The sequence below is a fragment of the Dendrobates tinctorius genome, unplaced genomic scaffold (genome assembly GCF_039654945.1).
Source record: "Dendrobates tinctorius isolate UK_male_01 unplaced genomic scaffold, ASM3965494v1 ptg000007l, whole genome shotgun sequence".
Taxonomy (NCBI): Eukaryota; Metazoa; Chordata; class Amphibia; order Anura; family Dendrobatidae; genus Dendrobates; species Dendrobates tinctorius.
In genome coordinates, this window is record NW_027361675.1 from 37,115,393 (window position 1) to 37,137,874 (window position 22,482).

General features: G+C 42.4%; 1 protein-coding gene across 1 annotated transcript in view; it reads right to left on the reverse strand.

The window, feature by feature from the left end:
• Window positions 1-473: 473 nt before the first annotated feature.
• Window positions 474-22,482, reverse strand: part of CA4 (carbonic anhydrase 4) — a 59,236-nt gene continuing 37,227 nt past the window's right edge. The window contains exons 5-8 of the mRNA XM_073573399.1: window positions 11,104-11,199; window positions 8,832-8,895; window positions 4,460-4,617; window positions 474-3,840 (exon numbers count right to left, since the gene is read on the reverse strand). Of these exons, the coding sequence (XP_073429500.1) occupies window positions 3,661-3,840; window positions 4,460-4,617; window positions 8,832-8,895; window positions 11,104-11,199 (498 nt within the window). The 3' untranslated portion in view covers window positions 474-3,660. The remainder of the gene's footprint in view (window positions 3,841-4,459; window positions 4,618-8,831; window positions 8,896-11,103; window positions 11,200-22,482) is intronic.

Below are 22,482 nucleotides of genomic sequence, written 5' to 3' on the forward strand. Positions count from 1 at the left end.
TTCCAAATTTACATTTTTTCATAAACTATTTTACAAAAATATTGACCTAAATTTACCACTAATATGAAGTACAATTTGAAAAAAAAAAATTTCATTATCAGTGGGATCTGTTGAAGCGTTCCAGAGTTTTACCACATAAAGTGACACTGGCCAGAATTGAAAAATTTGGCCTGGTCAGGAAGGTGAAAAGACGGTTCGTTGGTAAGGGGTCAGCATGTAAAAAATGGTAAAAGGTCCTCTTTCATGTAATCAAAACTGGTCTACTGTTTTATGATTTGCAGCTACTACAAATTTTCACATTTTAACACTTAATGTTAATAGAATCTGACTGGAGCAAATCTAGTAAGGTATAATACTACATGATATATCACCAAGGTCATTACAGTAACATCATAAAAGTAATTGAGCTCTTTAATATGACCCTTATTATGTTAAACACAGACTTAGATAACAGTAAATCATCATAAAAAAACTTTGGTGTCTTCAAGAAAATGTTTCATTTATTGCAATATTTTTAGACACAGCATTTTATTTTACAAAATAATGTCATAATTTGACAAAGTTTATATTAGAAAAGAAGGAAAAGCATACCAGAGCGGGATGTGGTTCTTCTGATTGCATTACATTTCAATATTAAGTTCTTTTAGTATGACAGCAGATGTCTTATTGATTGCAAATACAAATTCAGAAGAAGTAACAAAAACGTAGCTATGATATTTATTAACATCAGACCTTATATAGAGCAATCAAATCATATTGATTTATTAAGTCAGTTTCCTTGCTCAACTGAGTTTACAATCTTATGTTTAGTGGGATACAGAATAACTTTTCCAAAGGAGATATTGAAATGGCATCATTAGTATTAAGGTATTGTATGAAAAAATGTACAATATACATTGAAGGAAATAATTATTTGATCCTTCGCTGATTTTGTAAGTTTGCTGATTTTGTAAGTTTTAAGGGTAGGTTAATTTTAACATTGAAAGATAGAATATAAAAATTAAAATCCAGAAAATCACAGTGTATAAATTATGTAAATTTATTTGCATTTTGCAGTGAGAAATAAGTATTTGATTCCCTACCAACCATTAAAAGTTCTGGCTCCTACAGACCAGTTAGGCGTTCCTAATCAACTCGTTACCTGCATTAAAGACAGCTGTTTTACTTTGTCACCTTTATAAAAGACTCCTGTCCACAGATTCAATTAATCAGTCAGACTCTAACCTCTACTACATGGGCAAGACCAAAGAGCTTTCTAAGGATGTCAGGCACAAGATCATACACCTGCACAAAGCTGGAATGCGCTACAAAACCATAAGTAAGACGCTGGGTGAGAAGGAGACAACTGTTGGTGCAATAGTAAAAAAATGGAAGAAATACAAAATGACTGTCAATCAAAATCGATCTGGGGCACCTTGCAAAATCTCACCTCGTGGGGTAGCCTTGATCATGAGGAAGGTGAGAGATCAGCCTAAAACTACACGGGGAAACTTGCTAAAACTCTCTAGGCAGCTGGGACCATAGTCACCAAGAAAACCAATGGTAACACATTACGCCATAAAGGTTTAAAATCTTGCAATGCCCGTAAGGTCCCCCTGCTCAAGAAGGCACATGTGCAGGCCTGTCTGAAGTTTGCCAATGAACACCTGGATGATTCTGTGAGTGATTGGGAGAAGGTGCTGTGGTCAGATGAGACAAAAATTGAGGTCTTTGGCATTAAATCAACTTGCCGTGTTTGGAGGAAGATAAATGCTGCCTATGACCTAAAGAACACCATCCCCACTGTCAAGCATGGAGGTGGAAACATGTTTTGGGGGTATTTCTCTGCTAAGGGCACAGGACTACTTCCCCGCATCAATGGGAGAATGGATGGAGCCATGTACTGTAAAATCCTGAGTGACAAGTTCCTTCATTCCGCCAGGACATTAAAAGTGGGTCATGTCTGGGTCTTCCAGCCAAGGAAATAAAGGAGTGGCTCAAAAAGAAGCACATTAAGGTCATAGAGTGGCCTAGCCAGTCTCCAGATTTTAATCCCATACAAAACTTATGGATGAAGTTAAGTTGAAGCTCCAAGTTGCCAAGCGACAGCCTCAAAATCTTAATGATTTAGAGGTGACCTGCAAAGACGAGTGGACCAAAATTCCTCCTGACATGTGCGTAAACCTCATTATCATGTACAAAAAATGTCTGACTGCTGTGCTTGCCAACAAGGGATTTGCCACCAAGTATTAAGTCTTGTTTGCCAGAGGGGTCAAATACTTATTTCTCACTGCAAAATGCAAATAAATTTAGATAATTTATGCAATGTAATTTTCTGGATTTTATTTTTGATATTCTATCTCTCAATATGAAAATTAACCTACCCTTAAAATTATAGACTGTTCATGTCTTTGTCAGTGGGCAACCTTCCAAAATCAGCAGAGGATCAAATAATTATTTCCTTCACAGTATTAATTAACCTGAGATTTTAGTTTGGTTATTTTTACATGCTACTTAGTAATATTTTAGATTATTAAATAATTGTACAGCAATAGTACTGAAATGTAAAAATAACTTACAATATATTCATATATTCTACACACTTTAATAAATTCAAAATATAATTATTGCTTTATGGTTATTTTTACATAACTTTATTAATTACATTGCATTGTTTGCATAGTTATAATACAAGGTTGAATTTTAAGATGGTCTATTAAACGGTTAATCCTGAGCCACCTCCACTGTATCGGGAGGTGAGCTGGGTAGGTGGTATCATGCCTACTGATATGCTTGCAAGATCGTTGTCGGAGTAGGCATCAGTGATATCACCTGATCACATACCTTGAAATGTACAGGGTGGGTCATTTATATGGATACACCTGGGTGGGCCATTTATATGAATACCCATGTGAGAAGAAAGAATGGCACTCCCTGTTCTAAGAATTCACAATTTAATTCCATCATTAAAAGAATCTTCAGCAGGGGTACAATGTGAACAGAAATAGGACGACAGCCGTTTCGCGCTACTGCGCTTCCACGGGTCCTAATGGCGTGGGGAGGAGGGGAATCACCTAAATCCGGATCCAGACCAGGTGACTGCCTACCTCCCAACATCAGAATATTTAATATTCAACAGAGCAAACCTACTAGAGCACCCGTTCCTTTTAGGCTTATCTTGCGTCTGTCTGTGGGTGAAATCTAGGGAGTCTGGTACCTAGGGTGGTGGAGCAGCTGTGCAGTTTGCTTTGTTTCTATGAACATTGCATTTATATGGATACACTTGGGTGGGCCGACTTCAAAATGGCCGACATGGTCACCACCCATCTTGAAACATTTTCTCCCTCCAATATACTAATGAGCCACAAACAGGAAGTTGATATCACCAACCATTCCCATTTAATTTAGGTGTATCCTTATAAATGGTCCACTCAGGTCTAACCTTATAAATGGCCCACCCTGTAGTTGTGACCGAAACAGGACTAACTCTTTAATGATATGATGTCTAAGGTGTGTTCTGCCACAAATTTAGTGCAAAGAGAAGAAGAAGTGAAATGGTATATGCAGTGGACACGGTTCAGGATATATACATTTTTTTAATGCCCATATGTACATCCAATCTGTTCATCAGCATTTTTAGACATCAACTCAACATGAGTTTACGGTAGAGGCTTAACCCCTTTAGGATACTAACGTAAAATAAAATACAAACAATGAGATCAGCAAATATCTTGTATGAGGCAATACGGCATCTACGCCTGAAGTAGAGATTTTTCTACCATTCAATTGTTGAATAGGCCTGAAATTCTCAATCATTTCTAAGTTATCACCGTATTTTAGGTTTCCATAGAAAGCATCAATCTGAAAAACAAAAACAATGAGACCATAAGCTTGATATATAAATATGCTGGGGTATTTAACCCCTTCACGCCGCATCACATTTTAGCTCTTTTATTTTTCTGTCCACATAGACATATAAGGGCTTGTTTTTTGCGAGACTAGTTGTACTTTTGAATGACACCATTCATTTTACCACATAGTGTACTCGAAAACGAGTATTTTTTAATATCTTTATTTTTAATTTGGGGAAAGGAGGTTGATTTAAACTTTTATTTTTTTTCTCAAAAATTTTTATTTACCTTTTACCGATGGGCTGAAGTAATGACACTCACGCTCATCGTCACAAGTAAAATACTGTTATCAGATATTGACATTGGCATTTAACAGTTTAGCAATTGCCGACAGAGTGCCGCTTCTCTCCACCCACAATTGTTAGCGGCAGGTTCTGACTGTAATACACAGTCATCGCCTGCTGGGTATGGGGCGGGCTCACTCCAAACCAGACCTTTAATTCCTAATGAACATCTGCATAGCACCCTAGAGTTACATGTATAAGGTTTTCAATTAAATTGAGATTTAAGTACAAATTGTGAGAATATGTTTGTGGAGATTGATTTGCAATAATTTTAAAACAATTTACCTGGGATTTAGACAGCTCAATTGGTTCAGCAAACACTGTCCAAGTGACAGTCTCATCACATTCAGGAGTAGTAAGTGAGCCTTCATATCTGTAAAAAACTTTCAGATCTTTTGGAATCAAGTCTTGTAGCTTGACTTTAGAAACAGTAGTACTGTTGCCTGAAATACAAACAAAAAATAAGGTTATTTTGCTTTCTAAATAATTGAATATTTGTCATAAAAATGGAATGAGATTTTATTAAAGATGAACTGTTGCACAAGAACAAGCAGCAAAAGCCATACAGCCAGGTTCACTACATATACACTATATCACTATATAAGGTCTGATCTTGATAAGACCAAAATTTTTTAACCATAATGCTAATGAAGGTATTCCACAACCAACATTTAGAACGTATCTACAAAATATATTCTAACTGTATGATTGCTGGGAAGGCCAGGTTGCTGAAACCTTCATTGAGCTCAAGAAACATAGGTCCAACAGCCAACTGTAAATGAAGTGAGTGGTGGTGAGTATTTATGACCACCACTTCTATACACAGTAAATAGAGTGGTGTTTGCACATACTGCTCCATTAACAGAGAAGACTGTGGCACCACACTTCTAGTAATTGGTGAAGGTCCCAAAGGAAAGACCTCCAGTGATCCCCTGAGTTTTGTTAATGGAATGACCCTGTTAAGCGATAGACCCTATGTAAATGTTATACCTCTAGAGGGAGCTCACTTTAACTTCATGCTGTGCCTATAATAGGTGCAATAAATTGCATGATCAAAGCTTTAGTAACACTTTCATGGAACTGATCTCTGCGGGGGGCTTATGACCACCGAGAAACTGTTCTGGACATTTCAATTTCAGCTATTCAAGTGGCTACATTATTATAAAGGTGATATCATGCACTTGTGCACAGCAGGATTAAAACTTGTGTGCTCAAGAACATACACATTTGATGGTGCAAAAATATTGAAAGCCTTAAAACCCAATCACTGTATAATCTTATTAAAACACTATTTTATTCACACAAAAACCCAACCAAGGAAGAAGCTTATGCGAAACGCACGTCGGGGTGCCACTCTGCAACCAGATCATGTATACCTTATTTCCCTAGAGCTCTCCTCCCATCTCTCTTGCTATTCATTTGGTTGGCACCACTATTGGTAGTATTTATATAAGCACCATGCATATTTCCGACACTACGCAATGAATCTCAGATACAATCTTTTGCTATTAATTCAATTTGGAACTTTACTCAGAGCACTTTAAGTTGTACCTTGCACTATATTTAAACCACTGGACTTGTAAAGCATAGATGTACTATTCACAAGGAGAAGTAGATTGCTCATTGAATTTCATAAGCGTTAATTGTGATGCAAAAATGTTGGTTTGCCTTACCTATTTTTTCTTTTTCTTTCATTTTTATATGCATTTAAGTAAGAATTTAACTGTCTCTACAAACTATCTCCCAGACTTAATGAGCTTGCACTTTGTCCACTTGGACAGATTTATTTTAAGCACACAGCACTTTATGTCTGTAATAATTTGAATTATTTTTGAGAAATCTTATATTTTTGCCTAAATAAGTCACGGGACTAGTTAAACCTAGATTGTTATTTGCTTGAGAGTTTAGATTTCCCTGTACATTGATTCTTACAAGTACTAACTGTCATGAAAGACATTTTGGGATAGTTCAATCCTTTCTGGTCTTATCTATAATAATAAATGCTCTAAGCAGCTTCCGGTTGTAACAACTTCCGTCCAGTTGTAACCGGTGACGTCACCGCACACCTCTTTCCATGTTAACCCTCAACACACCACTCCTCCTCAATACACACACTCCTCTCACTCTTTCCCTTCAAATACGACCCTTTCTCTCACTCCGTGCGATAGCATCGGGCCATAATCTAGTTTATATGAGAAATGTTTATATGAATGAATGTCTTTCTGGCTCATATGTATTATTACATCTACCTGTCTATCCATTACAAAACTAAAGAGCAACATATATTTTCTAAAAGCCATTAAGGTATACCTAATCCCATTGTTTGCAGTTCCTTTTGGTATTTTGTGTTTCCCAAGAACTAAGAAATTTTAATCTGAGTGTACTAATTGCTTAAAGATTAATATTAATTCTTTTAAAATACATGTCATTTGCTTCCTTATTTTTGTAGGTTTATAACTATTATATTCCATTTATGGTGGGGAAGGAATTAAACCCAAATTTACATGGATATCTGGCAGAGAATAGCAATGTATTCTGCACCATAAGGAAGATGAATTAGCTTAATTATAAAGCTACATTCCAATTTTAAGTCATTCATTTTTACACTATATCTAATGAATATTAATCATGTCTGTCATCTCTGAATGGCAGAAAAAGAGGCAAACGTATAACAATATTAAAATTTCCAAAATTTATTACTAATTAAATACATACAAATAAAAATGAAACAAGGGATATACACAAAATTGCTGTGGGTCTAACATAGACCAAGGACCATGCAAAAATTGACAATGGGGAAAGCACTTACACATTCACATAAGAAAATAGTACTCTGCAAATTATCTACTATACAATCATCTAATTCTGTCTGTAACGAAAATCCCGCGTCGCTGATTGGCCGCGCCCGGCCAGCCACGTCAGGCGCAGACCAGCCGCGAATTGGCGCTGCCGCATAGAGGTCAGTGACGACGCAGCCGCGAGATGACTAGTGCAGCGCTCAATGTGCGGAAGGTACCCAGGGTCCGGAGGAGAGGAGACTACCCCAGGCCCTGGGTACCACAAACCTGTAAAAAATAGAATTAAAATAAAAAATAGTGATATACTCACCTTCCAACGGCCCCTGGACTCTTTCCCTCTCACCACGCGCCCAGCATCTTCCGGTCCCAGTAATGCTTTGCGCGAAAGACGGCTGATAACGTCACGCTCTCACGAGAGTGACGTCATCTCCAGTCCTTCATGTTAAGCATTACTGGGACCAGAAGATGCCAGGAGCGTGGAGAGGAGATTGGGGGCTGTCGGAAGGTGAGTCGAGATAGAGGGAGGGAGGGAGGGAGAGGGAGAAAGGGAGAGAGAGGGAGAAAGGGAGGGAGAGGGAGAGAGGGGGAGAGAGGGAGAGATGGGGAGAGGGAGAGAGGGAGAGAAATTCTAGAATACCTGATGCGTTAGAATCGGGCCACCATCTAGTATTTAATAAAGTGCTTAGTGCAATCAAGTATTCACATTGTATCTATTCATTGTGAATCACAATGAAAAAAGTGTGCCCCTGATTGAGGAAGCCTGTGAGGCGAAACGGCGCTGTCGGGGTGTCTGTGGGCGATCATACCGGGACCTGCTTGTATGTAAGTGGAGGATGTTATTATGCTTTTTAGGTGGCTAGCATTATATACGCAGTAGATGAATATCTGCACCTCTTGGTATTAGGCACTATTTATACTGCAGCTCACTACTGTATGAGCAAATAGACTGTGAGCAAATTAATACATCAAATGCATCTCTATATATTGTTTACGGAATGCCAGTTTCTTTAGGGGGCTAGCATTTTTTATATGCAGTAGTTAAATATTAGCACCTTTTTTGTATTCAGCACTTTTTTCATTGTGATTCACAATGAATAGATACACTGTGAATAATTGATTGCACTAAGCACTTTATTAAATATAATTTGCAGAGTACTATTTTCTTATGTAAATGTGTAAGTACTTTCCCCATTGTCAATTTTTGCATGGTCTTTGGTCTATGTTAGGCCCACAGCAATTTTGTGTATATCCCTTGTTTCATTTTTATTTGTATGTATTTAATTAGTAATACATTTTGGAAATTTTAATATTGTTATACGTTTGCCTTTTTTTCTGCCATTCAGAGATGGCGGACATGATTAATACATAATTTTTTTGAGGTGGTATATATACACATTTTGGACATTTTTTGATATGTTTATATCTAATGAATGTAAGGGGGAAAAGTCACATAATACACTTTACTGTGACAGTGTTTTCTTGGATTCTTTGGTGGTTACTAAATATAGGAAGATGAATGCTTCAAATATCATAGATCTGTTAAGCATAGATGGCTTGCATAGGTCATGGCACATATATCCTATAAATGGATTTGCAAAGTAATCCTATTATTTGAACACGAGAAATAAAAGTAAAGAGAATTTCCCAAATAGCCAGTAATATTCTGAAAGGTTGTGCAATAATTTTACAATGACTACAATGATTATTCCCTATAGAAATTACATATCTACTCATTTAAATGTGGTTAAATTCTGCATTTAAACCATTAACTTCTTACAATCATAATATGTTTGTCTGGTTTCTTATTCAACATATGATCACTGAAAACACTGTATATATAGAAATAAATTCTGTAATACCCTCATAGCTGATCTTGCTGAGGCCATTAACTAAATTAGTGTAACCATCATTGGATTTACCCTCCTGCAAAGAGAATGGAAAATGTGTTATATTGCAATAAGATATAATGAAATCATATTTGGATTGATATTTTATTACCTAATACTCAACTAAATTCACTATCTATGTGATGTGCCGAGGTAGCAGTCAAACACCAGTATTTTAAAAATAGCATATGACAGATGGGTAGCCCTATTACAGTGTTTTTGACTTGGGGCCAAGGAGCTTTAAATTAATTAAACTACTGTAACTGTATTGAACTTCTTCAATTATGTTACTTTTAATCTTACTATGGCACTGTATATACTGGGATTTACTATCAGATGACCGGCAAGTATTTTCCTCTTTATAACATCAAATCATGGTCCTCTTGAAGTCTTAAAGGGTTATTGCCCCAAACATTCCTTATAAATTGGATAGGGGATAACGTGCAGATCTCTGCCTCCTCCCCCACCCAGCAATCCCGAGAATGGAGCTTTGAAGACCCATGACCAAGGCTCTGTAGCCTCATCCTGACTGGCTTATCTTTAGGACTGCCAGTGATAGTTGAGTTCTGTACTTGGTCGTCCCAGAAAAAATGAATGGGGTAGATTCTGAGCATGGGTACCTTTGCCCATTCAGGGCGAGCCTTTAGAGCCTTGTTTCCAAGCTTCTAAAGCTCTGATCATAGTATAGCTGGGGGTCTCAATAGTTGAATGCCCCCTTCAAACAGAAAAATATCCCATATCCAGTGGATAAGGGTTTGATTTTTTTTAGGAGGAATACCCGTTTAGAGGAGTTATCCCCATAATAAACACTTGTCATCCTTTCACAGGTTCACAATATAATTGACAAATTTCAAATCTGCTAGGACCCCTACATTATAATTAGCCCTTATTATTGTCTATAACAGGGCTAGCAAGGGAAAGACAGGGAGAGCCGTCAACGAGTGGGGGCACCACATCTTGTAATCTACTAGTGTGCCAACCTCCACTGTGAGGCAGAATCAGCCATAGGTTAAGAAAAGGGATGTATAGTTATCTAGAAGTTCACTATTAAATCATCTACAGTAATTATCTACTTAGCAGCTATAGTAAATACCTACAAGAGAGGCACCATCATCTCCCTATAAGAGAGGTACTCTCCCTAATTGCCTAGTATCCTTTGTTTGTCAGGCTATTACACTCTACCATGTACTCACCTTAGACAAAGTCCACCGTATTCTATATATTGATTTTTCATCTCTAATTATACACCTGCCTTTTCCCGCCTGCTTATAAAAGGGACAATCAGATAAGACAGGGTCAGCCACCGAGTACCTCATATCTTTTAGGGTGCCGACCTCCGCAGTTAGGTAGAATCAGTCTAGGATATTAGTATGGGACTTTGTAGGCATTTATAAGCTGCTTTCATATATGAATATAGTAGTATCTTTATTATGTGGTCTGATTTTAGATAATTTTGTATCTTATGTTTTCACTTTTGCTAAGAATTTGTTACACTGGGTTTTGGTATTTTTTAAGAAATCGAAAATAACAAAAACTTTATTTTTAGAGATTATATGTTCACGCACATCAATTATTTCCCTTGTTTCATATACCAATTTTCTATTCTGCTGTGACATGTACACATAAGCATTAGTGATGAGCAAGTATACTCGTCGCACGGGTTTCCCCGAGCATGCTCGTGTGGTCTCCGAGTATTTTGGCGTGCTCGGAGATTTAGTTTTCGTCATCTCAGCTGCATGATTTGTGACTGCTAGACAGCCTGAATACATGTGTGGAATGCCTGTTTTTTAGGGAATTCCTCACATATATTCAGCTTGTCTAGCAGCCGCAAATCATGCAGCTGAGACGATGAAAACGAAATCTCTGAGCACGCCAAAATACTCGGAGATCACCCTAGCATGCTCGGGGAAACCCGAGCAACGATGCTACTCACCCATCACTAATAAGCATTTCTTTTCCATCTTCAAATACTCAGCTACTTGATGATTTTTAGCCTTGCATCTCTAAAGTTGGAATTTATAACAAAGTGATCATATTAACTTACTTTATGTTTAATCAAAGTTTATTGATTAATTCCAAGAACATTAAGAAACAAGAGAAAAATAGAAACGGATAGATACAATGGTTGCTAAACAATAATAACTGTATAAGAGGGGTGATCACTCACCCCAATCCCAAGCACAAATAGCATTAGAAACAATGAGCGGAGTACTAAATGAATTTTAATTCAAGTATATTAACTTACTTTAAAGAAGAATCCAAGTACTGCATTAGCTCCACTTGTGGTGCTCCCGCCGCTAGGTTCTGATCTTGCCTCCTTTTTAGCGTGTACTATATGAAGCTGTATTAGAGACATGAGTTACTGAAAGTGGGATCATATTACTGAAAGAACAAGGCTATCCTTACTTATTAAAGGGGCTAAAGAAGTCAAAATATCAATTACTAGCAGGATGCAGAAATAATGATAAAACAAGGAATTAGCTAATTTGCATAATACTGATGACTTCCTATTTACCTAGGACATACTGGGACATCTAGGACATACACAGTGGCAGGCAAAGCTGTAATCCTTATTCAAACATTATCGTATTCTATTTGTTGGGTGAGCAGGTGAAAAGAGAATTAAACCAAAGTTTACATGGGTATCTGACAAAGAACAACAATGTATTTGACACCATAAAGAAGATGAATAAGCTTAAGTATAAAGCTACTTTCCAACTTTAGGTCAGCTATCTTGATACCTAAGGCATGTGTTATTGATCCAAAGTTTTTAGTACTAAATGTACAAAAAAGTTGCATGATCCAACACCTTTTATCTAGTTAAAAAAAAATATATCTTCATCAAAACCATATTAAAAAGTCCAAGCTGAAACTGAGATAGCAACATCATATAAATATATCAGAAGAGGATATGGAGAAAACAACTTTGATGTGAGTCTTCCAATAAATGCAGATAATAGGGTGAAATGTATTCATTAAAAAGAAACACTTAAAGAAGCACTCTCATTATGTTTTCCTTAAACCTGTATAGATGTACAAGTATTACAGCTGCATTATTATACTCACGGATTGCCATCTTCTCAGTTTACCAGTGTCGCTCCGGTCCTCTTCTGGGTCAAGTGATAGCTCTTCTGACTCATCAGCTCACACTTATGTGTGAGTTGGAAGTGGTTTTTACAATGTAAGTCTGTGGAGTAGAGTTGAGCGACTTTTGGTTTTTTAGGGTCGAGTTTCGTTTCGTGAAACCCGACTTTTCCAAAAGTCGGGTCGAGCAAGATCGTCCGATTATAGGGAAAAGTCGGGGTCGTCCCGAAACACGAAACCCAATGTAAGTCAATGGGGAATAAAAGTCGGCAGTGAGAGGAGGACAGGAAACACACCTACAGTGCTCATTTGAATGCCAAAAGCATCAATTCTTCTTACTTAAGCTTGTCAACCTTAATTAACTTCATAATACAAGTTACGCACTGAAAAATGGGGGTTATTTGGCTAAAGTTGTGGGGGGGGAGGGCTGGCTGCAGGTTTTCATGTGCCCTGGGCGAAAGAGCGCCCCTTTAACACATACCACAACTCATCATGCTCCGATACGGCAGAGAAATAGCGGTATAGTACAATGAAAAATACTTCACTTTTTACATCTCATGACAAGGCCCATCTATTTCTCCATACAGAATCATTGGTCCCATATAATGTTTGAAACAGTATATGATGAGCTCCACATAATGCTACAGTATATGTTGGTCCCCATGGATGAAGCTCCACTGTCTTATGGGCCCAAATAATGCTCCAAACATAATGGGCCCCATTTCTAATGCTCTAGTGTATAATGGGCCCTGTAAATGCTGCTCCAGTGTCTGATGTCCACCTTTGGAATGTTCCAGTGTATGGTGGGCCCCATCTATCATTCTCCAGAGTATAGTGCTCCCCAAAAATTGCTGTCCCAACATTGAAAACAATCAAATAAGTCTCCTCGCTAGGGAATCCCTGTACTAGTCTGGACTCCTCGTCGTCCCCATCTTCCATCTCACTGCACAGTATTTCAACCTTGCAAGTGCTGTGATCCTGAGCAAGCAGGGGGGGCACACTCGTTGGCGACGGCACTGGCACAGGGCCTCTGATAGTACGGTGGTGTGTCTGATGGCGGGTGGGCCGAACCTGCACTTTCATCTGCAGCTTCCTCTTTGTCACCGTGTAAGCTGGAACTGTATATGGGAAGGGTAACCTGAGTTTCATCAGGGTCAGATTCAGGCCGTGTAGCGTGCGAGGGGAATGTAGTGGTCTGGGTCAATGTACCAGCAGATTCATCGAGCAGTGGCTGGGCATCAGTGCACTTGTGTCGCCCCCAGGAGTACGGTCGCCACAGTGGCATTAGCTTCTTCCTAGGGAGTGTGATGTCATGCTTGGGAGCAACGAACGATCTCTCTAGCAGGTTAACTGTTTGGGCGGCGTTATTCCCACGAGTCATGACCCTCCAAACAGCGTTCATGAAGGCAAAGTGTTTGTTTTACGTGGGCAGTATGGTTGCAAAGCTGAACCTTAAAGGAATGTCCAGAAGGGCACCACCAGGAGTGGAGCCTACGGTTAAATTCGACTCCACCTGGGAAACCTCAACCATGCCAGCTACAGAACAGATGCACACATTGCAAGCTTAATTCCGTTAATGAACGAGACTCCGTCATGCCCCGCGGTCCGAGTCCGGCTTACTAGAGGGACACGTGAGGCTCTGGAACATGAGATTGGCCAATAACTGGTGTGTCATGCCCTTACATGTCCGTGGCTGCATGTGCGCTACACTGAAAAGGCCAGCGTTTGTCGCTTACAGGTGCAGATAACCCGCTGAACAACGTTAGTGATGGGGATCACTGATTACAATTATTACCCGCGAACAATGATTTCCCAGTAAGTGCAGGTCAACTGCAGTTCCAGAATTAGGCCTAACCGTCATTCCTGAAAAAATGAAAAACTTACGTGTGCAAACCACAGGTGCTGTAGCTTGCTTAACAGCTCGCCAGCCGTTCTCACGCCCAGTATGGATTACACGTGATTGCACAAAGGTTAGAAAGGGTACCGTATCCCCGGATAACATGTATGGATAGCGTACACATTCAAAATATATGTCTCAGGAGGCAGGCTCAGACGGTGTTAGGCCCAGTATGGATTGCACGTGATTGCACAAAGATTAGAAAGGGTACCGTATCCCCAGATAACATGTATGGATAGCGTACACATTCAAAATATATGTCTCAGGAGGCAGGCTCAGACGGTGTTAGGCCCAGTATGGATTGCACGTGATTGCACAAAGGTTAGAAAGGGTACCGTATCCCCGGATAACATGTATGGATAGCGTACACATTCAAAATATATGTCTCAGGAGGCAGGCTCAGACGGCGTTAGGCCCAGTATGGATTGCACGTGATTGCACAAAGGTTAGAAAGGGTACCGTATCCCCAGATAACATGTATGGATAGCGTACACATTCAAAATATGTCTCAGGAGGCAGGCTCAGACGGTGTTAGGCCCAGTATGGATTGCACGTGATTGCACAAAGGTTAGAAAGGGTACCGTATCCCCGGATAACATGTATGGATAGCGTACACATTCAAAATATATGTCTCAGGAGGCAGGCTCAGACGGTGTTAGGCCCAGTATGGATTGCACGTGATTGCACAAAGGTTAGAAAGGGTAAAGTATCCCCGGATAACATGTATGGATAGCGTACACATTCAAAATATATGTCTCAGGAGGCAGGCTCAGACGGTGTTAGGCCCAGTATGGATTGCACGTGATTGCACAAAGGTTAGAAAGGGTACCGTATCCCCAGATAACATGTATGGATAGCATACACATTCAAAATATATGTCTCAGGAGGCAGGCTCAGACGGTGTTAGGCCCAGTATGGATTGCACGTGATTGCACAAAGGTTAGAAAGGGTACCGTATCCCCGGATAACATGTATGGATAGCGTACACATTCAAAATATATGTCTCAGGAGGCAGGCTCAGACGGTGTTAGGCCCAGTATGGATTGCACGTGATTGCACAAAGGTTAGAAAGGGTACCGTATCCCCAGATAACATGTATGGATAGCGTACACATTCAAAATATATGTCTCAGGAGGCAGGCTCAGACGGTGTTAGGCCCAGTATGGATTGCACGTGATTGCACAAAGGTTAGAAAGGGTACCGTATCCCCGGATAACATGTATGGATAGCGTACACATTCAAAATATATGTCTCAGGAGGCAGGCTCAGACGGTGTTAGGCCCAGTATGGATTTCACGTGATTGCACAAAGGTTAGAAAGGGCACCGTATCCCCAGATAACATGTATGGATAGCGTACACATTCAAAATATATGTCTCAGGAGGCAGGCTCAGACGGTGTTAGGCCCAGTATGGATTGCACGTGATTGCACAAAGGTTAGAAAGGGTACCGTATCCCCGGATAACATGTATGGATAGCGTACACATTCAAAATATATGTCTCAGGAGGCAGGCTCAGACGGTGTTAGGCCCAGTATGGATTGCACGTGATTGCACAAAGGTTAGAAAGGGTACCGTATCCCCGGATAACATGTATGGATAGCGTACACATTCAAAATATATGTCTCAGGAGGCAGGCTCAGACGGTGTTAGGCCCAGTATGGATTGCACGTGATTGCACAAAGGTTAGAAAGGGTACCGTATCCCCGGATAACATGTATGGATAGCGTACACATTCAAAATATATGTCTCAGGAGGCAGGCTCAGACGGTGTTAGGCCCAGTATGGATTGCACGTGATTGCACAAAGGTTAGAAAGGGTACCGTATCCCCGGATAACATGTATGGATAGCGTACACATTCAAAATATATGTCTCAGGAGGCAGGCTCAGACGGTGTTAGGCCCAGTATGGATTGCACGTGATTGCACAAAGGTTAGAAAGGGTACCGTATCCCCGGATAACATGTATGGATAGCGTACACATTCAAAATATATGTCTCAGGAGGCAGGCTCAGACGGTGTTAGGCCCAGTATGGATTGCACGTGATTGCACAAAGGTTAGAAAGGGTACCGTATCCCCGGATAACATGTATGGATAGCATACACATTCAAAATATATGTCTCAGGAGGCAGGCTCAGACGGTGTTAGGCCCAGTATGGATTGCACGTGATTGCACAAAGGTTAGAAAGGGTACCGTATCCCCAGATAACATGTATGGATAGCGTACACATTCAAAATATATGTCTCAGGAGGCAGGCTCAGACGGTGTTAGGCCCAGTATGGATTGCACGTGATTGCACAAAGGTTAGAAAGGGTACCGTATCCCTGGATAACATGTATGGATAGCGTACACATTCAAAATATATGTCTCAGGAGGCAGGCTCAGACGGTGTCAGGCACAGTATGGATTTGACGGCCCAGATTACACAGCGGAGGAGCAGGGAGAGGTAAAGATTGCAAATGCTGGGGCCCTGCCCAAGCAAGGGGGGCCCACTCGTGGGCGTCGGTACTGGCACTGGGCCCATCATAGTACAGCGGTGTGTCTGACGGCGGGTGTGCACCACCACCGTCAGAGACACTTGATTGCACTATGAGGGACCCTGTGCCAGTGCCCGCACCCAAGAGTCGGCCTACCCACCTGTCCAGGGCAACGGCACTCGCACGGTGTCGTGCGCTAGGTGGTGACCCCGGCCATGGGGGGGAGGCAGCACAGTTAGGGAGTTTTAGAAAGTGGCATATGTTGATGTTGGACATTCAGCTGATGCAAAAGGCGAAATAGGTCAAGTTCCAGGAAGAGGTGGACCAAAGCAAGCCATTTTTCTGTCACCCTATGTGTCATCAGGGGAAGGTGGGACAAAATCCTTGGAAACCCATGCATGGTTCATTTTAATGAAGGTTAGATCATCCACATTTTGGGTTGACAGACGGGTCCTTTTTTCTGTCAGGATTGATCCAGCTGCACTGAAGACTCTTTCCGATAGCACACTTGCAGCTGGGCAAGCGAGCTCCTGTAAGGCATATTGTGCCAATTCAGGCCAGGTGTCCAGTTTAGCGGCCCAATAGTCAAAGGGGAATGACCTGTGTGGGAGAACATCGATATGGGAGGAAAAGTAGTTTGTAACCATGGTTGACAACTGCTGTCTCCTGTCACTTTCCATCGATGCAGTATTACCAGTTGTGTGAGCGGTATTTGAAAAATCAGTCCACAACATTGTCATGAAACCCCTGTCTCCAACGCCACTTCTGCTGTGTGCACCACGAACACCTCTGCCAAGCTGCCCCCGGCCCGTACGGCTCGTGTGAGAACCGTCACCGCTGCTGTGTGCTGGGAATGCCTCAAGCAACCGATTTACCAGAGTTGCTTGTTTATTAGCCAATATTAGGTCAAGGTTCTCCTGTGGCATGATGTTTTGTAATTTGCCTTTATAGTGTGGATCCAGGATGCTGGCCAACCAGTAGTCATCATCGTTCATCATTTTGGCAATGCGGGGGTCCCTTTTTAGGATCCGCAAGGCATAATCTGACATGTGGGCCAATGTTCCCGGTGTCAATGATGCACTGCGAGTGCTGGTTGGAGGAGCACTTTCTGGCAAATCCACATCCCTCCAGTCACGCACAAACCCTGTACCAGACCTTGCCACACCAACATTTTCACTTGCCCCACGAGATGCATCCTCCTCCCCTAAGTAATCATCCCCATCATCCTCCTCCTCCTCTTCTTCCTCCACCTCGTCCAGGAGAGGTCCCTGAGCAGACAATGGCTGAATGTCATCAAGGATTCCCTCCTCCTCTTCCTCCTCATCAACATTGGCTGCAGAAGCCTGCTCCTTAAGGTGCGTCAAAGTTTGCATGAGCAGACGCATAAGTGGGATGCTCATGCTTAGGATGGCATCGTCTGCGCTTACCAGCCGTGTGCATTCCTCAAAACACTGAAGGACTTTACAGAGGTCTTTCAGCTTCGACCACTGCACACCTGTCAACTCCATGTCTGCTCTCAAAGTGCCTGGCCGTGTATCCTCCCACAAATGCATTATGGCCTGCTTCTGCTCGCACAGCCGCTCCACCATGTGCAGGGTGGAGTTCCACCTTGTTGCAATGTCGATAATGAGGCGGTGGTTGGGAAGGTGGAGCAATCGCTGCAGCTTCTGCATACGAACGGAGTGTACAGGTAACCGGCGGATGTGCGCGCACAGTCTTCGCACCTTCTGGAGCAGGGCTGTTAACTCCGGATAATTTTTGAGGAAGCACTGCACCACCAGGTTCAAGGTGTGAGCCAAGCAAGGTATGTGGCTGAGTTTTGAAAGGGCTATGGCTGCCACAAAATTACGGCCGTTATCACTAACTACCTTGCCTGCCTCAAGATGTACACTGCCCAGCCATGACTCAGTTTGTCGCTTCAAGTACTCGGCCAGCACCTCGGCGGTATGTCTGTCGCCCAAACACATCATCTGCAACACAGCCTGCTGACGCTTTCCACTAGCTGCTCGATAGGGGGACACATCGTGTGCAACAGTGGCAGCTGCAGATGGAGTGCTCGTACGACTGCGCTCTGTGGACGAGCTTTCGCTTCTGGAGGAGGAGGGTGGAACGCCTACAGCCAACTGTTTCCTATACCGTGGGCTAGGCAGCACTGTCCCACCACCGCTGTCCCCTGTGGACCCTGCATCCACCACATTAACCCAGTGCGCAGTGATGGACACGTAACGGCCCTGGCCATGCCGACTGGACCATGCATCAGTTGTGAGGTGCACCTTTCCGCTCACTGACTGCTTGAGTGCATGGACAATGCGGTCTTTCACATGATGGTGGAGGGCTGGGATGGCTTTGCGAGAGAAGAAGTGGCGACTGGGTAGGTCATAGCGTGGTACTGCATAGGCCATGAGTTCGCGGAAAGCTGTGCTTTCCACCAACCGAAAGGGCATCATCTCAAACGAGATTAGTTTGGCAATGTGGGCGTTCAAACCCAGTGTATGCGGATGAGAGACTGAGTACTTTCTTGACCTACTCATAATGTCTGGGAGGGTGAGCTGGACTTGAGAGCTGCATATGGTGGAAGTAGCGGTGGACAGGGCGGACTGAGAGAGGGTTGATGATGGTGATGGAGTTGGTGTTCTTTCTGATGGCCTAGAATCAGTCTTTCGTTGATATAACAGTGGGATTCCCTGACTGCTGTGGCCTTGCAACGACACCTCAACATTTGCTGCTGTGCTAACCGGTGGGCTTACAGTGGGGGAAACAATGTAGCATTGATGACTACCTTCGTTGTGATCAGTTGCACATGTGGCACTTGAGGTTTGGTGTTGTGTCCACGCTTGCAAGTGCATGCTGGTTAAATGTCTAAGCATGCAACTGGTATTCAAATTTTTCAGATTTTTCCCTCGGCTAAAGGTCTTTGCACACTTCTTACAGATAACCTTGGCCTGATCATGAGGATTTTGTTCAAAAAAGTGCCACACTGCACTCTTCCTACTTTGGCAGACATTTTGCGGCCTAGCACGCTGTGATCTTTTGACCCTCTGGACAAGCTGTCCAGCAACTCTTTTGATGTTTGGAACCTGTCTTTGGAGTGCTCCGGGCCTGCCAGATAACAGCTGTTGCGATGTCGATGTCTGCTGTGGATGCTCCTCATCTGAGCTATTGGAAGCAGCACCCTCTTCCCCCAATGGATGCCAATCTGGGTCAACAACTGGGTCATCCATCACCTCCTCTTCTATGTCATGTGCACCTTCCTCTGTGTCACCGTGTATGGTGGTATAGTGTGCGGGAAGGGGCACCTGAGTCTCATCAGGGTCAGAATCTGGCTCTGTACACTGCGAGGACAATGTAGTGCTCTGATTGAATGTACCAGCAGAGTCATCCATCAGCGGCTGTGCATCAGTGCACTCCATGTAAGATTCATCTTGGCCTGGGTAATTCACCATTTCACTTGATAATCCAGGCATGGTATGTGAAAACAGCTCCATGGAGTAATCAGTAGTATGGCCTGCGTCATCCTTCAATCTTGGTTGGGGTGAAGGACACAAGGAAAGGTGTGGTTCATCAACATGAGCCTCCAATGACGACTCAGTGCTTTTACTTTTTACAACTGAAGAAGAGGAGGCGATAGAGCTGGAGGCTGAGTCAGCAATGTAAGACAAAACTTTTTCCTGATGCTCTGGCTTTAAAAGCGGTTTGCCAACTCCTAGAAAACTAAGCGTTCGAGGCCTTATGTAGCCAGACGATGACGCAGGCTCAACACCTCCTGCATTCGGCCCTATTTTGCTCTTGCCACTACCATCAGATCCACCACCAACACCATCATTACCAGCTGCCAACCCCCGCCCAATTCCACGGCCTCTTCCACCAGCCTTCCTCATTTTTGGTAGAAATGTAGACAAAATCCAACAAACTATAAAGTATGTAAAACAAGGTACAAGGTGTCTATAGGACAGGGGAGATTTTGAATTTCTGCACACACTTTTGGACACTGGACACTTTTGGATTGTGTGAGGCTCAATGAATATCTGAGCGCTATGTGACAGGCTCGATGGCACAGCTGTGACCTAAGTGACTAGATGATAAGTGAGATTTTGAATCTCTGCACACACTTTTGGACACTGGACACTTTTGGATTGTGTGAGGCCCAATGAATATCTGAGCGCTATGTGACAGGCTCGATGGCACAGCTGTGACCTAAGTGACTAGAGGATAAGTGAGATTTTGAATCTCTGCACACACTTTTGGACACTGGACACTTTTGGATTGTGTGAGGCCCAATGAATATCTGAGCGCTATGTGACAGGCTCGATGGCACAGCTGTGACCTAAGTGACTAGAGGATAAGTGAGATTTTGAATCTCTGCACACACTTTTGGACACTGGACACTTTTGGATTGTGTGAGGCCCAATGAATATCTGAGCGCTATGTGACAGGCTCGATGGCACAGCTGTGACCTAAGTGACTAGAGGATAAGTGAGATTTTGAATCTCTGCACACACTTTTGGACACTGGACACTTTTGGATTGTGTGAGGCCCACTGATATCTGAGCGCTATGTGACAGGCTTGATGGCACAGCTGTGACCTAAGTGACTAGAGGATAAGTGAGATTTTGAATCTCTGCACACACTTTTGGACACTGGACACTTTTGGATTGTGTGAGGCCCAATGAATATCTGAGCGCTATGTGACAGGCTCGATGGCACAGCTGTGACCTAAGTGACTAGAGGATAAGTGAGATTTTTAATCTCTGCACACACTTTTGGACACTGGACACTTTTGGATTGTGTGAGGCCCACTGATATCTGAGCGCTATGTGACAGGCTTGATGGCACAGCTGTGACCTAAGTGACTAGAGGATAAGTGAGATTTTGAATCTCTGCACACACTTTTGGACACTGGACACTTTTGGATTGTGTGAGGCCCAATGAATATCTGAGCGCTATGTGACAGGCTCGATGGCACAGCTGTGACCTAAGTGACTAGAGGATAAGTGAGATTTTGAATCTCTGCACACACTTTTGGACACTGGACACTTTTGGATTGTGTGAGGCCCACTGATATCTGAGCGCTATGTGACAGACTTGATGGCACAGCTGTGACCTAAGTGACTAGAGGATAAGTGAGATTTTGAATCTCTGCACACACTTTTGGACACTGGACACTTTTGGATTGTGTGAGGCCCACTGATATCTGAGCGCTATGTGACAGGCTTGATGGCACAGCTGTGACCTAAGTGACTAAAGGATAAGTGAGATTTTGAATCTCTGCACACACTTTTGGACACTGGACACTTTTGGATTGTGTGAGGCCCAATGAATATCTGAGCGCTATGTGACAGGCTCGATGGCACAGCTGTGACCTAAGTGACTAGAGGATAAGTGAGATTTTGAATCTCTGCACACACTTTTGGACACTGGACACTTTTGGATTGTGTGAGGCCCACTGATATCTGAGCGCTATGTGACAGGCTTGATGGCACAGCTGTGACCTAAGTGACTAGAGGATAAGTGAGATTTTAAATCTCTGCACACACTTTTGGACACTGGACACTTTTGGATTGTGTGAGGCCCAATGAATATCTGAGCGCTATGTGACAGGCTCGATGGCACAGCTGTGACCTAAGTGACTAGAGGATAAGTGAGATTTTGAATCTCTGCACACACTTTTGGACACTGGACACTTTTGGATTGTGTGAGGCCCACTGAATATCTGAGCGCTATGTGACAGGCTCGATGGCACAGCTGTGACCTAAGTGACTAGAGGATAAGTGAGATTTTGAATCTCTGCACACACTTTTGGACACTGGACACTTTTGGATTGTGTGAGGCCCACTGATATCTGAGCGCTATGTGACAGGCTTGATGGCACAGCTGTGACCTAAGTGACTAGAGGATAAGTGAGATTTTGAATCTCTGCACACACTTTTGGACACTGGACACTTTTGGATTGTGTGAGGCTCAATGAATATCTGAGCGCTATGTGACAGGCTCGATGGCACAGCTGTGACCTAAGTGACTAAAGGATAAGTGAGATTTTGAATCTCTGCACACACTTTTGGACACTGGACACTTTTGGATTGTGTGAGGCCCACTGATATCTGAGCGCTATGTGACAGGCTTGATGGCACAGCTGTGACCTAAGTGACTAGAGGATAAGTGAGATTAT